This window comes from Ixodes scapularis, unplaced genomic scaffold (assembly GCF_016920785.2).
Source record: "Ixodes scapularis isolate PalLabHiFi unplaced genomic scaffold, ASM1692078v2 PGA_scaffold7__128_contigs__length_106722199, whole genome shotgun sequence".
In the NCBI taxonomy this organism is placed as follows: domain Eukaryota; kingdom Metazoa; phylum Arthropoda; class Arachnida; order Ixodida; family Ixodidae; genus Ixodes; species Ixodes scapularis.
In genome coordinates this window covers 97,699,156-97,714,616 of record NW_024609882.1, presented here as the reverse complement: position 1 = coordinate 97,714,616, position 15,461 = coordinate 97,699,156, and the positions used below count along the sequence as shown (strand labels likewise).

Here is a 15,461-nt window from a genome sequence, read left to right as displayed (position 1 = left end):
GGTGAGATGTTCTGGCTAGGTTAAACGAGTATGAAGCAGTGCTAAATAAAAAACACAAAAAACTTGCTTCCTGCTGACTTGGAGGGCTGCCGGCATGTCGAAAATAATTTATTCTGAGATAAATCCTGCATGTTTATAAATGAAGGTTTCTGAAACCATTCTTTGGAAGTTAATAAGCATAAACATATCATTTTTGAAAAAAACATTTTTTTCTGAAAATTTTGAATTCCGAGGCCATGTCCCCCCTTAACTGGTTGAACATCAACACCACAACAACCAATTGGCGCTCCGTGTTAGCACCGCATTACACACACCACGAACGTTTCAGCTCTGTCGCATCGCCGTGTTGCACCAAACACAACGAGATCGCCGAAACCAACGCAGCGCTGTCGTGAACCTTGGCTTGTGGTTGCGCACACGTGGATTCTGTGACTCCCTTCGCTTTCAAAGCGCGCACGACGATTATGAACGATACTTTCCGTCTTCCGGGAACATCACAGGGGCTCTTCTCCGGTCACGTCTTCGCTACATGTGCTCGCAAACCGCGTCAAACCAAATCAAACCGCGGCCTGGCGTAGTTGCCAGATCTTGCCGGAAGTCGAGACGCTGCGTCGTTCAACGCAAGGAGAGTGAGGGGCGGGGCGTACTCCTCTTCCGCGGGGGTCGAAAGAGCGGGAGTTTCAAATGTGGAGAGGTTCTGACTCTCCTAAATTACGTCCTGTGGCGTAAATATTGATAAAAAAAATAATTTTTTTGCGGAACATTTGTTTTGTGACATGCTTGTCCCAATTAGGCTGTTTAAAAAAAAACTTTTTTTTCTTTGCAGTTACCCTTTAACAGAGGCCGCTAGCCTATCCACCTTTTCATTACCCCAAATTTCCACATGGCTCGGTACCCAGCACAGCTTGATATTGGAAAGTCAGGTTTAACTCTACACATATACTGGTTGCACAAGTTAATTCTTAGCATCATTGAGGGAACAGAGAGAGGATAGCACTCTAGGATTCCGCAAACAAAATAGCTTTCCTGATATTGTTGCCTAATACATATTCCATAGCCACGAGCACACCATAAAGCCCCGCAGTAAAAATGCTGGCAACAGAGCCAAGTCGTCTAGCTTTCCCAAAGTGCTCACAATATGCAGCCGAACCGACAAAGTGTAGAGTGTTTGCACCATCAGAGAAGAACTGTACATGGTCCTTATACTTAGCTAGCAAGGTCATAAACGCTCGCTGAAGAACTAGTGGCACAACAGATCGCTTATTGTATTTGGTCAGCGACCAGTCCCGGTATAGTGCAATACCTTCCAAGGAGCAATGCTTTGAGATCTCGTCATACTATACTTGGCTTGTTCCCAAAAAAATGTAACAAAGGAGAAGTCTATAGCATAGGCTGAGGTGCTGTCTTTGTTGTTCAAGTGGCATTTGGTACGACTCTGCATACGGACTCAGGACAGGCGACGTTTAGAAGAGGCAAGTCCAAGCCCAAGCTGATGGACAGGATCTAGCATTTTTGAAGGTCACAGTTGTGCCGAGCCATATACTACCGCACCGTAGTCGAGACGGAAACGAACCAGCGAGTTGTAGAGTCACAAAAGGCACCTCCCAGGACACGTGTGCGAGTACTTTGAGAATATTAGCAGATTTAAGACACTTTCACTTCAGTTCCCTCAGATGGGTCTGAAAAGTAAGTCCCAAGAACTTGTGTTCTAGCCTAATGGTTATGCCAGCGTTATTCATCTTCAAGCTGTGATGTAGTGACAGCCCCGACATAGTGAAAAAGGCACGCACACCATTTTTTCTGGTGCAAACTGGAAACCCTTTTCATCGGCCTACTTACTCATACTATTTATTGCTACCAGCAACTGGCACTCACAGACGCTCACAAGTTGCATGAGGAGAAAGCGATCGGGGACATTGTCTACATACAGTAAAAAAAAATTGATGATCTTGATCGCAAACAAGGTAACACTGAAAACGCTTCTCTGTGGCTCATTTTAGATCCAGTTACGGTATTTCAGACACCCTATATTTGAAGACACCCGGACCCAAATAGAAAATAGACATATTTCAACTACAGTATACACCACTTAAAACGTAATCGTTTATAGTGCAGGACCGGGTATAACGCGGTTTTTTTAAACCACCGGTTCACCTCCCATAGAACTCCATGTAATTACATACCGCTTAAAATGCAGGCGCGCGAAGGGAAGTACCGGTTATAGTGCGGTTTGTGGCACAGCCCGCCGACCGCGCCGACGACCAGAGCAGCGAGCTCGCTTCCCTGTGCGACACTAGATAACGGCGCTGACGGTGCGAGCCACAAGCTGCACTCGCGGGGCAAGGAGGTTGCTCGAAAACGCGGGGAGAAGCGGAGAGAGAGGCTTCAGTTGCCATAGCGACGGAGGGACGCACGCACGAGTCGTTCACGTGCGTGCGTCCCTCCGCTGCATTGGAAACAAAGAAACAAACAACCGCAACGACAGACCAATCGCAGGTCGAGGAGAAGTGTTCGCGCGCGTTGCATCGGTTGTGATCGTCGTCGTAGACGGCGTGCATCTCATCGTTCTGCGTAAAAGCGCTATCCTCGACTGTGAATTTTCGTTGTGTGTCGCTATGATAACCCAGCACGTACTAGAAGGGAAGATCCACCTACTCGTGCGGCAATGTCGTGGCGGCGCTCTCAAGACGGCAGAAACGCCCGTGTCGTCGCGTTTGTTTACTTCGACTACAGTGGTGATTTCTAAGCATTTGTGTCCTCAAACATCGCCCGGATTTCTTATTTGGCGCATTTCATACGTGTGCTCAAGTTCAAGGTATTACTGGCGCATACCGTATGAAGGATGCGAATTTTCACGCGTTTTCATCTCCGGAGAAAAGTGATTAGGGTTAGCAATCCTGAACGCTCACAACGTCCGTCCACAACCCGCAACGCCGTTAAAAGGCTGCGCCAGGCAAAAGCCGCTCATTTCTTTCAAAATGTGTGACACACTTGAGACAGAACTGTACTAGTCTGGTGAAATAAAGACTTTCCTCAAACTAAGCTTTATTTTTCATCTAACATAAAATAAATTCTTTTACAAAGGTAAGTTGTCTCATGGCATGTATTTTGGCCTGAAAAATTAATGTTTTGGTTATAGTGCGGTACCGCTTATAGTGCGGATTTTCGCGACTCCCGAGACATACGCTATATGCGGTCTACACTGTACGGGAGGTTTCAATTGAGGATGTTATAGTTAGAGGGCATCGAACAGGGAAGATTCGGCCAAGCCTTTACGTCTGCATTCGAGAGATGAAGCAGCATTCTGCAGCTGCAAATGCGAGCCGTAGTTTAAATCAAGGAGGTAGCTTCTTTGTTCCGAGTCCTGAGGTTAGAACATATGCTCAGCTCACCGCTCGGTCTAAGAGAGGAAGGGGGCGGGAGTGTCTACCTCGCAGGACGTTTGAGGTCCCGTGGGATGCCAAACGTGCCGGTCGGAGACGGGTTTCAGGCGGCGTAACCGAGGCGCCCGGCGAGGGTAGGGGGAAGCCACTCACTCTCGGAGGGCCTCCCTGAGGGGGGACAGGCTGGGAGGGCGTCCCGTCGGCACCAGGGTCACCGCCGTGCCAATGCCTCGCACCACCACCCCGGACTCTCCCTCCAGGTCGAAGCACTGCTGGTACCTGCAGGGAGGGATCCAAAGCGAGAGACTTCCAACAAAACTTCCGGCAAGTGTACGTACGTCGCAAAACAGACTTCCCCCCTAGAAAAAGATGCGGCGCAAGGGTACTCAAATCGGGCACCCTCCCAAATATCTCTCACTGTCGCCAACTGCTCTCCTGGTCCGAGGGGCGACCCACAGGATCGCCTTCTGCCGGGAAGAGAACCGGTTTCCAGCCTCCCCACGGGAGCAGGTCTCTGTCTTTGCAGAAAGAACGAGGGCTTCCCTCTTTCTCGAATGGAAACAAGGAATGAGGGAGAGTTTCCTTCTCTCTGGCTGCACCCACACTATTTCGGGAGACCTGAGCCATCCACCGATGCATAAAATTATGCAGCACAGATCCTTTACATTGTCTGCAGGCTTCTACGACGTTTTGCCGCATCAATGGCGATGTGAGGTCCGGCTTTTTAAAAGTGGCGTCTCGGCTAAGACAGGGTGGAAGACAGCCTCAGCTAGCGCACTAGTGGAGTGGCGTCTCGACTCTCGAGTTGAGTCTCAAGCGCTCGCGTACCCCAGCCTTGGAATGCTTTCCTTCACCCAGTCTCAGTTAAGATGCTGTTTCTAGCAAGCTGGCCCAGGAGGAGCTCCTCCACTGCCCTTCCAGAGATAAGCGTTGGTCAAGATTAAGAAGTTTGAGAACACCTGTCTAGTGCAATATTAATGTTGCAAGACCCATTCCAAGCGATCAAGCGCTTTCACTTCGGGATCGATGTCTTCAAATAGGAGCCCCTCGTGCAACCACTCTCAACTCCAAATGCTTCTCGAAACAAAAATACTGCACTAAATCTTTTTTATTTTCTCTCTTTCGGAGGAGGTTTATTTTGCACACGCGTTTTATCACGGTGCTTAAAAAAATGTTTGGGAGAGTTTGGCGTATCTGTAGGAGTCTTAAAACTCATTTTCTTATTCGCGAAAGTATCATTATGGTACCAAGGTTTCGGGTCAATTTTTAGATGCGTACACTCGTGAGTCAAGTACAATGCTACACGGTCCGAGACAGGAAATGAAACCGTTTTTCAGCCCGCACAAATGAAGTGTCCACTGTAGAAAGCCAAATGCCAGAATATAACACTAGCAGCGGGTACAATGGGCAAAAGTCTCAGAATCTGAACATGCCTGGATTAGGAGGGGGAAATTTAGAATTTTTCTACGAGCCAGCATCCAGTTAGGCCGCTACATGCCCAATGAAGATGTGACATTGTGGGCCTATGTGTGATCTATATAAGATCTAAGAAAAAAAGTTAGTCTTTCTGGCTGGCAAGTGTCTTTTTCACCGAAATAAACCCCACAGCGGCTCACAGTATTGTGTCTTCATCATATAAACATAAGGCTTAACCTCTCAAGTGGGCTGCCTTGCTGGGGTTGCGCAACCATACCATTAAAAATATTTTCATACAAAAAGATGAAAAAAAAGAAAAAATGTGTCCGCACCAAAACTTGGCATTTGTTGTTTACGGAGCGTGCAACACCCAAAGTGAGCAAACCGTTCTGCCTTGGAAGCTGGCTGGCGGCACCACCGGCAATAGTGTCCGTGCTGTGTCGCACACTGAAGCGCCACCTGTTCGAACCTCCTCCAACGCTCCCACAGCGTCTCAGCTGTATCTGCGCCTTCCCGCGGCCATGCTTCTCGATCTCGCTCCAAAGAAAAGTAGAGGTGTGCGAATATCAATATCTTTCGAAGTGAATCGAATCGAATAATAAAAGCTACGAATCGAATCGAATCGAATATTTTCGAATACAAATAGTAGTTTCAAATAAGAAGATATTTGAAAACAAATATTTTCTATTTATGTGAATTAAACAAGAATGCTTAATAAAAAACACAACTGGATTTTTGTTTCAACAAACGTTTATGAAAAGGTTACTTTTATTGTAATAAGAAAAATGTCACACATGTGACTGTTAAAAAAAAAAACAGATGAAAAAAATATCAGTCTTTAAAACACCATTCCTTGACAGAGGTTAGAGAACGTAAATGAAAGTGCAAAAGTGAAGACGGTTCGGCAAGCCACAACGCAGTCGGAGATCGCATCGCGGACGAAAGGAGGCGCTTGAGCGCAAACGCAAGTACACAAGCGGTGGCGGGTCCGCAAGCCACAATACAAAGTCGATGATTGCGTCTCTACTTTGTGCGATCTCTTTTTATGCTCGTGAACGCAACCACGTGAACGTAAACGGAAGTACACAAGCGGAGGCGGGTCGACAGGCCGCAGCAGGGTTTCAGATTGCACGATCGCGTTGCGCAACCGCACTGACTATGCACCATCTCTTTCCGTGTGCAATAGTTCTGTCCATAGAGGGCGCCACAAAGATGCAATAAATTAAGAATATGTTTTTTTTTTGCCAAGCGGGGGGCGGGGGGGGGGGGGCGGAAGTCTCACTTTTACCAGTGAAAACGGGTAGAAATAAATAACAAAAGGAATACTGGCAAACTGATGAACCGGAAAATCAAGCGGAAAATAACACAAGCCAGATATCACCGATAGCCGAGGTGAGCCATAAATTCATATCCGAATTCATAGCACCTTGGCTACTGTAGTCACTGTAGGTACGAAATCACGAATATATGGTTGTGCTACATAAAAAATAAATGTGGACAGGAACGTATACAACACGTCTCGGGCGGACGCCCAAAACGTCGTGCGGTCCGTCGCGACGATGCATGTGCCGTTGCAAATCGTAGTCCTTCATCCTATCTATCGCAGCGTTTGCGCCACGACCACTTAGCCAACTCTGCAATCCGGACATCACGGCAAGCAAAGGACAGATCGCGCTACCGCCGTGCAAATAACTTTCCAATCCTTCCTACAAAAAGAAAAAAAGACACTTAGGTTGGTTGTGTAGGTTTGCCAAGCTTGAAACCATACTGCGCAGTCCAAAAACAAAACAGACACTAATCAATGAGTTCCGCGTTATTCGTAGTTTTCGAAGTATTCGAAGAACTCGAATAGCTCGAACAGCGAAAGGGCGAAGCGAATCGAATCGAATAGCAAGCATTATTCGCGAAGTATTCGAAGTTTCGAATATTCGCACACCCCTAAAGAAAAGTTTTGGCCCCTTGAAATTCGGGAACCCAGCTGCGTCCAGTGTCCCTCTGTACTTGTTTTTACGTAATTCGACCCGCGGGATGCCCCGTAGTCGTAAGCGGAAACGACGACAATGCAATGCCGCGTTTTTCATTCATCCGCGCCGGAATAAGCCTGTATGGAATGTCTGCACGCTCGACGATCTGGAAATCACTATGGGACATTTATCTGCTCCAATAATTTCTAAAATTTACAAGAAGCATTTTTCGCTCCTCATATTATCAGATTGCTCTTCGCTCGCTGGCGTATCGAGAAGACGTCCTGGAATTGAGACGACTGCGGCGGTTTTTGACGGCGCATGGAAAGGATCTGAGTTCTCAACTTTCGGGTCTCGCGTAAAAAAGTTTGCACCGAGTGTGGCCTCAAACGTTTCGTATAGTGCTGTGCTCAGGTAAGCTGACATTTGTCAGAAACTAAGGTCGACAGCTACGCACGAAGTATGCCAGTCCGGCCGTGTTCAATGGGAAATGCTTCTGCTAGGAAGCATTTCCTAGTTAGACTGTGTTGTCGCATGCTTCCGATAAGACTTTCGTGCAAAGGAATGACACACTGCTTGTTCTTGTGTGGAGCGAGCTTCCCTCGGAAAGGAAAACGTGCTCTCGGGGTACCGCCGTCTTGCCACGACGTAGAAAATGTGGACGTGTTCACCGTCGGCGCAGAGTCTAGGTCTCTTCCATCACCGTGGTCGTCTGGTGATGAGGTTTCACCACCCGAGTCCTCGTGGACACTTTCCTTGAGCAACGCTTCGTGCTACTTCTGAGCATGCATGACCCACAACGAGGACGAAGGCATTTCCCACAAAAACGATAGAATTATGTCACCCCCCAGCAAATGCAAATCAATTAAATGTGTTCAATATTGCGTACGATAGATGGCAGCACCTATAACCTCCCTTAAAACTTTCCATTCATTTGAAGGCACGCTTCTTCCGCCTGTAGGTCAAAATTGAAGCGCGTTAAAAGACAAACTCTTCAGTTAGCCGAGTGTTGAATCCTAACAAAAAATGTTTATGCTTCTCTTTTCTTTTAATCCACGTTTCTCAAACTTTCGCCCACTGTAAAATACCGAGCATCAGCCCATGTTGCAAAATTCACAGGGTCTCTTATATTACCCCTAAGACGACTTGAAGGCGAAAGCCCAAGCCCCAATGCGTTAATGAAAGACACATGATTTACTTGGTTTCAACTTTTCTTTTTTCACATTCTCTTCAATTGTTTTATATGTCATCTCCAGATTTCACGGGCACAATTCCTTACACCACGTGGTTGACCTTCTTAAATCGCTTTGTCATCTGTACTAATTAGCCACACCAATTGGCCACCTTAATTAGCCAGCTTAATTCACTGAGTCATTCCCCTTAATAAGCTGAGTCATCCTTCTTAATTTGCTGAGTCATCCTTCTCAATGTGCTGAGTCATCCTTCACAATGTGCTGAGTCATCATCTTATTTCACTTAGACATCCACTCAATTTGCTTTAATTCCTCTGAATTTACTTTAATTCCTCCTAATTCCCTTTGACTGCTCTTGATTCACTTTATAGTCCTTAATTCCCACTGATTACTCTTACTTCTCGTTAATTCCTCTTAATTCACTAAATCCTCTTCATTCCTATTCACACGCGTGATCCAGGCAGTTTAAGGTTTTCAATGCTCGTTTATAGCCATTCTTCACCCAGAAGCAACCAACAACTGCGCTGCTGGACACAAGTTCGACTTGTTGGAGCAGGCGATGCTCCAGTGGAGTCTGCAATGGCGCGGGATCTTAAACTGTGACGGCAATTGAAGAGGCTTCCGTAGGCCAAAGTCTGGATAGGTGGGGATGCCTTTCGGAGTTGGAGGTCAGGCTCACAATGTGCGCTGTAAAAGTGCAGAATGGGTCCCTACCCGTGACGTCCAACGTGATCGCCGAGCAAGCGCGGTTGATCCTGTCATTTGCGAAGTGCGAGATTTCGTTGGAGGACGCCGACAACGTGCTTCGAGAACATAGCAGTGATGACGACAGGACTGACATCACCAGTGCGGACGAGTCGTAGTCTAGTCGCGGACGGAGTGAGAATGACAGGGAGCAGCATCTGTTGTCCCGCCTCCAGCGTCAACTTCCTAGTTTCGATAACGCCTGGTCATCTCATGCACCTCGCGCGTGCAAGTGCAGCCAAAGCACGCCAGAAGTCATTGATCGCGAGGCTGGGCTTTCGAAACAGATGCTTCGCCGTTCTCACATCTTCGCAGTAAAATGCGCATCTAAATTTTTTCTTTTTTATTTCCTGATGGGCATTGTAGGGAGGGCTGACTTACAATTGTGTAAATATGGTATGTATTTACACGATTGTAAGTGGACCCCCCCCTCCAATTGCACATCAGAAAAAAAAAAAAAAAAATTGGGGGCACTTTTTATGGCAATTTTGTGAGAACGACAGAGTAACTCTTTTGAAAGCCCAGACTCCAGCTTGCGCTCTATGCCTTCTGCCAGCTGCGTATGCACACACGAGGCACACGAGGCATCCAGGCATCATCGAAACTAGGAAGCTAACACTGGAGGCTGGAGAACTGAAGCTGCTCCCTGTTGTTCTCACTCTGTCCGCGATTAGAGAATACGATTCGTCCGCACTGGTGCTGGCCTTCCCGTCGTCATCGCTGCGACGTTCTCGAAGCACGTCGTCGGCGTTGTTCAACGAAATCTCATACTTCGCAAATGACAGCATCAACCACATCTTCCACATTCACTCGGTGATTGCATCGCACGTCAAGGGTAGGGACTGGTCCCGCTCTTCTGCGACATACGTTGCCAGCCTGACCTCTAACACCGGAAGGCATTGAGATATATCCAGACTTTGGCCTGCTGAAGAGTCTTCCTTAGCTGTCACAGTTAACCCTTTCCTTATCATGGACGACCTGGGTTCGTCCATGCTGTTTCTACCACTTCCCCCAAAAACAAGCTGGGCTCTTCCATGTAGATTCGGGCTCCAATACACTACCATGGACAAACTGGGCTAGTCCACGTGTTTCTAGTTAGCTTTGCCGTGCATAGATGGCGCTTCACGGAAGGTAAAAACGTGGTACACATCGCGACACTCTTAGCGCGAACACGACATTGGCGCATTTTCGCATAATACTGGTAAATAGAAATAGCGACCACGGAATTTCATCGCTTACATAATATAACCAAATGAGCTCTTTCCATAGCAATATTGACTTGGATAACATCCCTTGGTTTAAAAAAGAAAGACAGGAAAAACCGACGATCGCTTGTTCGCGCTAACAGTGTCGCGCTCTGTACATCTTTGAATTTGGCAGAAAATTGTTCTAGCGGAGGCAACAGGGGATTTAAAAATGGCAACATCAACTTCTAGTCGCTGCAATCATAGTGACAATCTTGCCTCAAAATTGGGGCAAAAGTGAAGATATGGTGACGTCTCTTCAGATTTGGAAGACGAGGAAATGAATCTTTCATCGGACAGCGAGAGCAATGCAAATGAGTTATTGGATTTTAGCTCAGACAACTTCGATTCTGATAAGGACATTGTGTCGGCGTGTCGGCATTGGACTAGAATCAACGTAAAGAATCCCACTCCAGCCTTTCCTGTTTTTCGTTCACTTTGCATGCAAGGTGATGTGAACTGTCTACAATAATGGAGTAAAGCAAACTTTAGTACCCCTTTTTTTATTTTTTTTTTTGTAGTGTGTTCATAGATTGTTCATATAACAAATTTTTTGGTGTTTGTTTTTGGCCTTTGTCTTGCATGTTAAATTTATAGGGCACATAAAAAAAATCGATACTTTCAAATTGTTTTCTTCAAAATTTTTGCAGTAGGCAAAGGGTTAAGATCCCGCATTGTTGCAGATACCACTGGAGCAGCACCCGCTACGACAGATCAAACTTGCGTTCAGCGGCGCAGTTCTGGGTTGCTTATGGATGAAGAATGGCCATTAACAAGCACCAAAAACCTGAACCAACCGGATCACGCATGTCAATGAAGAGAAACGTAGTTGGCACTCCAGCATGATCTCGATACTCAATCAAAGAACGTGCAACCGTGAATCACGCAAAAAAATGGCGAAAAATGCAGCGGGGAGTGAGGCTGTTCCAGCGGCCATTACGGAGTGGCTCTTGCATTAAAGGGGTACTCCGGCGATTTCTTCATGGTCCCCGATTTGCTTGAAATTTTGCTAAACTCGCCAAACAACATCGCCAAAATAGTACCCCAAATATTAGGTCAAAATAATTTTTTTTCACGAAGTTATTGAATTTACAATTTTGGTCCTCGCCGTGTTTTTCAAACTGATAGTCTCTACTGGCAACAACGAAAAAGTGACGTCAGTGGAAGTGGAAGTGCCAGGGTTCTCTTTGGACTGTAGAATTTGTTCCCAACTGATTCGAAGCAGTTTCATGGTGTCAAATTAATGCTTTGGAAGCTCGCTCCAGGACCCGCGCTCCAGCACGGAACAAATGATCGGCATATTCTATTTTTTAGACTGCACGCTCGACTGGCAAGCTTGCCTTCCACTGACGTCATGGCACTGAAAAGTGTGGGTATATTTGAATGTTGGTTTTTGCATCATTTGCCGATTTCGCAATAACTATTATGAATTTCGCGATACTAAATAACATACCGGAAAGGGTAAAGGCCGGGGAGTCAGAAAATATAGTTAGTTGAGGTAGCTCGAAAAATCGCCGGAGCACCCCTTTAAGTGCTGCCACCCCCGGGAGTTCAGCGCGCCGTGCGCAGTTCACTGCGTTACAATTGGGCTAATTTGCGAGTCGCTATCAATAGACGCTTGCAAACATGGTGTCGATGTGGTCGCATTTTTCGTGCACTGCCGAGACAGATGGCATCTCATTTAAAGGATTGGCTCATACGTCCCGGTACGTGCCGAACCTTTAATTTCTCCCCCCCGGGTGAGGTTGTGTCTTTTCCATGGCGGGTCATAGGGCCATTGCATCCACACACAAAGACCTACGATGCCAGCATAGCTTTCAAGTGCACTTGTGGACGGGCAAGCCGTTTCGTAAACTGGACGGAGTGCCGTGGGTGCGAGTCCCGGGTGCAAGCCACACCGGCGGAGACCACGGATCATGTTCCAGCGATTGTGGGAGGTTAGCCGGAGGGGCTTAGAGCACGACCTACGTTTACGCACAGACGTATACGCAACAACGGGTGAACCCCGGAGGTGCTCTTTGCATTTTTGTAATCCTGGGTGTTCCTTCGCCGCACATGTGTTCGCGAGATGAACGTGAGTTGAATGTGGCTTCCGTTCGTCTATTGGTTTTAACGTACCTAATGTTCACACTCCATGGTAGAGGAACAGTTTTCCTTGCGAGCCACGTTCTGGCGATTCTCGTCAAAATCATCGGAGTCGGTTTATTTTCCCCGAGCATAAACGAACCGGGGCTCGTGTTTCAATGTTTGGGTTCTAGCCATGGGACCCGTCCTTGCGAGCTGACCTTCTGGCCCCCTGGCAAGGCTGGTTTTGTCCCACTGATTGGTCTAAGTGCGTCGGTGCCTGTACCCAATGGGATTCTAACTAGACACCGATTGGATGGGACAGATTTTGGCGCACTGTCATAACCCCCGACCGGACGAAAAATTGTCGAGGTTTAACGGGCCAGAGTGGCCCAGTAGTTCTCTCCAGCAGTTTTCCACGCTACTTCTGTCGTGTGCGACAGTCCCTGCTCTGCGGGGTAGTCCCCGTCCTTACCGTGTGCAGGAGGAAACTTGAGGCGTCCGTTTTAACTGCTTAACCACACGTAAGCCCGGCAGTTAGTTGAAGGGTGCAATCATTTCCTTTTGTGTAACTCTTGTTTTTTTTGTGTGTGGAAGTAAAGTTTATTTTTATCAGTGGCATTTATAACAACTTTTCCTCCAAGCCCATTGACTCTCCGCCATTGGCCACAAGCTGAAGCAGCATGAAGTGTTCTTCAGCTGCAGCCAGCATCTGGACCCATCTTCCAATATCAGCCCCCGGTTCCTGACGCTAGACGCCCTCCAAATCGCCTTCATGTGTAAAAGCACAAGTAGCATGTGCGTCACGGTAGCTTTGGCAGGACTGCACTTGCACGTGCTTGCTCACACGAGTAAGAACATGGGGGTGGCCAGATGCCTTCTTTGTGATCCTCTATAATACTTAATAAGAAAAATTAAAACGAAAAAAAAAAAAAAAAAAACTCGTAAAATGAGAGCACAGAATGGTGCAATGCTACATGTACAGGCGGCCGAACTCCTAACGAATCGAGGTGTTCTTCATATCACGATGGTTTCGTTTTTGTGGGCAGTGAAATGCTTTTGTTGAGTTATAAGTCGACCCCACCACTTTAGATTTTCAAAAATTCAAAAATGGGTCGACCTACATGTAAACAAGTTCGAGCTTTTTGCAATGCACATATTATTTGTGCAGGCCAAAGAGTCAGCCTCCGTTTTCTCTCTCAGACCCTGCAGAGTCACAGTTATGTCCTTGATTGCGCTCACTGCCAGCTGAAGAGACGCCGGCTTATTATGCTCCCAAGAATTTCTTTTGGGGCATTTTCTCGTCCACTTTGACTGCTTGCAGGGTGATAGCACTTGGCGCTGCCTGTGTCGAGGTCAGTGACCTCGAGGACCTCCAGGTGGGCACTCACCCGACCACGGCATTGCCTCCCAGCTCCAGGGCCTTGTGTCCAATACGTCTCTGGACTTCTCCTGAATTCGAGAAACAAAAGAACCAGTCAGCGAGAGCAACTTTCAGCCGGAAAAAGCATAGACTGTAGAATACTCGATTATCACGAATTTCACAAACATTGTGAGAAATTGGTCTCCCAAGTATATCACTCAGAGATAGCGAATGCGTAGCATATCATTCCAAAATCGCGAAATTTCGTGCCTGCAGAACATTCCCGAAACTCACACTTTCCCAAATTCGAGAAATATTGAGCCCATGGAAATAAAGTAGCTTACAGTATTAAAGGGGCCCTGCAATCATATTTAAAGAGCTACCCCTTTTAGCGATTTCCACGTCTCTTGGTCTTCAGGCAAGCCAGCGGGCATGGAGGGAGTAACTAAATATCAAAGCATCATATTTTACTTGGGCGACGCAGAAACCTCCTCCACCTATGGGGGCGACCCGCGGTGTCGAAAGCACGCGATATGCGACGTCTTTGGTCCTGGGCTCACTACTGGTCAGAGCCGCTAAAAGCTTCTTTTAGTCGAAATACAAAATATAAGTGGCGCGAACCGTTTCAATTATTTATGGAAGTAGTTTTTGTTCAGTATTTTACATAAAAGAAAGAAATGCAGTTTATAAAGTACGGAAACTAGAAATAACCCGTCGACATACCCGCCACCAAGCGGTGGAAAAGGCGGCGCATACTAGAGAGGTGTAGTGGCATGAGGCACCGACGAGCCGCGAGCGTAGAAAGATCCCGGATGTACTCGGCGGCGCTGCGGTCGTATACGGGCTCGAGGATCCAACCGGTTCCAAGCATTCCCACGGCTCTTGGAGAGCAGGTTTGGCCGTTTGGCAGTATGGCAGCACGAAGTGGCCCCTGCTCTTAACTGATCTTTGCCTTATGTTTGCTGTCGTTTGCGGCGAACGAAGTGTCATGCCGAATTAGTTTTTAATCGAGCAGCAAATGCAATCCAAGCTGCCCTGGCTGCCTGCTTCATACAGCCTATCAAGCACATGCTTTAGTGGCGCACCCTTGAGTTGTCGACACGAAGTGCGGCAGCCGTGAGCGCTCGCTGAGCTCACTACCCCTCCTCTAGTTCACGACCAACGACGTCATGAAGGAGGTTATTTTTTGCTTGTTTTTGTAATTTTAATTTGCCTACAATTTTTAAAATAAAGCAAAATTCGAAATACGAAAGTTTCATTAACTTACTATGTTCAGTGCACTCAGGTTCGGTGCAAATTAAAAACCAGTCAAAAAGTTGTTGTAGGGACCCTTTAAGGGGCAACGCTGCTTCTAGAGCTTTTTTATATAACTTGCAACTCTATTCAAATGAAATTTACGTAGCTTATCTGCCATTGCAGTCCGACTACAAATATGTACTTGGCTCTGATGGAACCTAATTAGTTTAGTTAATATTGAAAATTTCATTTCAAAGATTATGGGAAGGACTAAGACAAATCGAAATACTGAAATCAGAAAATAGACATATGCAATAGAACCCCGATTATATGAGTTTTGCGGGACAGCGCAAAATTGTTGTATAATCTGCGAGTCATATCATCCGAAAAAGCGATAATTACGGATACAATAATCGACCTCGCGCAATAAACACGAGCGGAGGTTTTCAATGATGTCTAAGCAAATGATCTGCCATACTTTGACGACCGACGTGCAAAGTCACGACGATGGGACCCTTGTCGCTTTTCACGCTTTCCGAAAGCGGGAACGGCAGGAACCAGCGGAAGCGTGCTCCATCCTGGGAGAAGCAACGAGTTGGAACAGGTGGTGCGCCGAGGAGAGCGAGGGGAAACGAGAGAACGATGGGATGAGCGGAGCAAGGATGCAATCTGGAAATGCCCAGGCATTTTGCAACCCGGGGAGGGAGAAGGGAATGTGCAGTCTCCCGCTCCCTCTTGGCGCTGCGGCTGTCTTGAATTGCCGACGGCGTGTTTTTGGACCCTATGAAATGGCGCGCAGAACTGTTCCACGTTGCCACGCCCTCCTTCTTTCCCTCCTCCTGCAGCCCTATAAT

At 47.0% G+C, this 15,461-nt stretch overlaps 1 protein-coding gene across 3 annotated transcripts in view; it reads right to left on the bottom strand.

Moving 5' to 3' along the window:
• Positions 1-15,461, bottom strand: part of LOC115323621 (C2 domain-containing protein 5) — a 157,776-nt gene that overhangs the window by 110,577 nt on the left and 31,738 nt on the right. For all 3 annotated transcript variants that reach the window (XM_040212497.2, XM_040212499.1, XM_040212498.1), the window contains 2 exons: positions 13,400-13,460; positions 3,537-3,662 (listed from right to left, as the gene is read on the bottom strand). In XM_040212497.2, the coding sequence (XP_040068431.1) occupies positions 3,537-3,662; positions 13,400-13,460 (187 nt within the window). The remainder of the gene's footprint in view (positions 1-3,536; positions 3,663-13,399; positions 13,461-15,461) is intronic.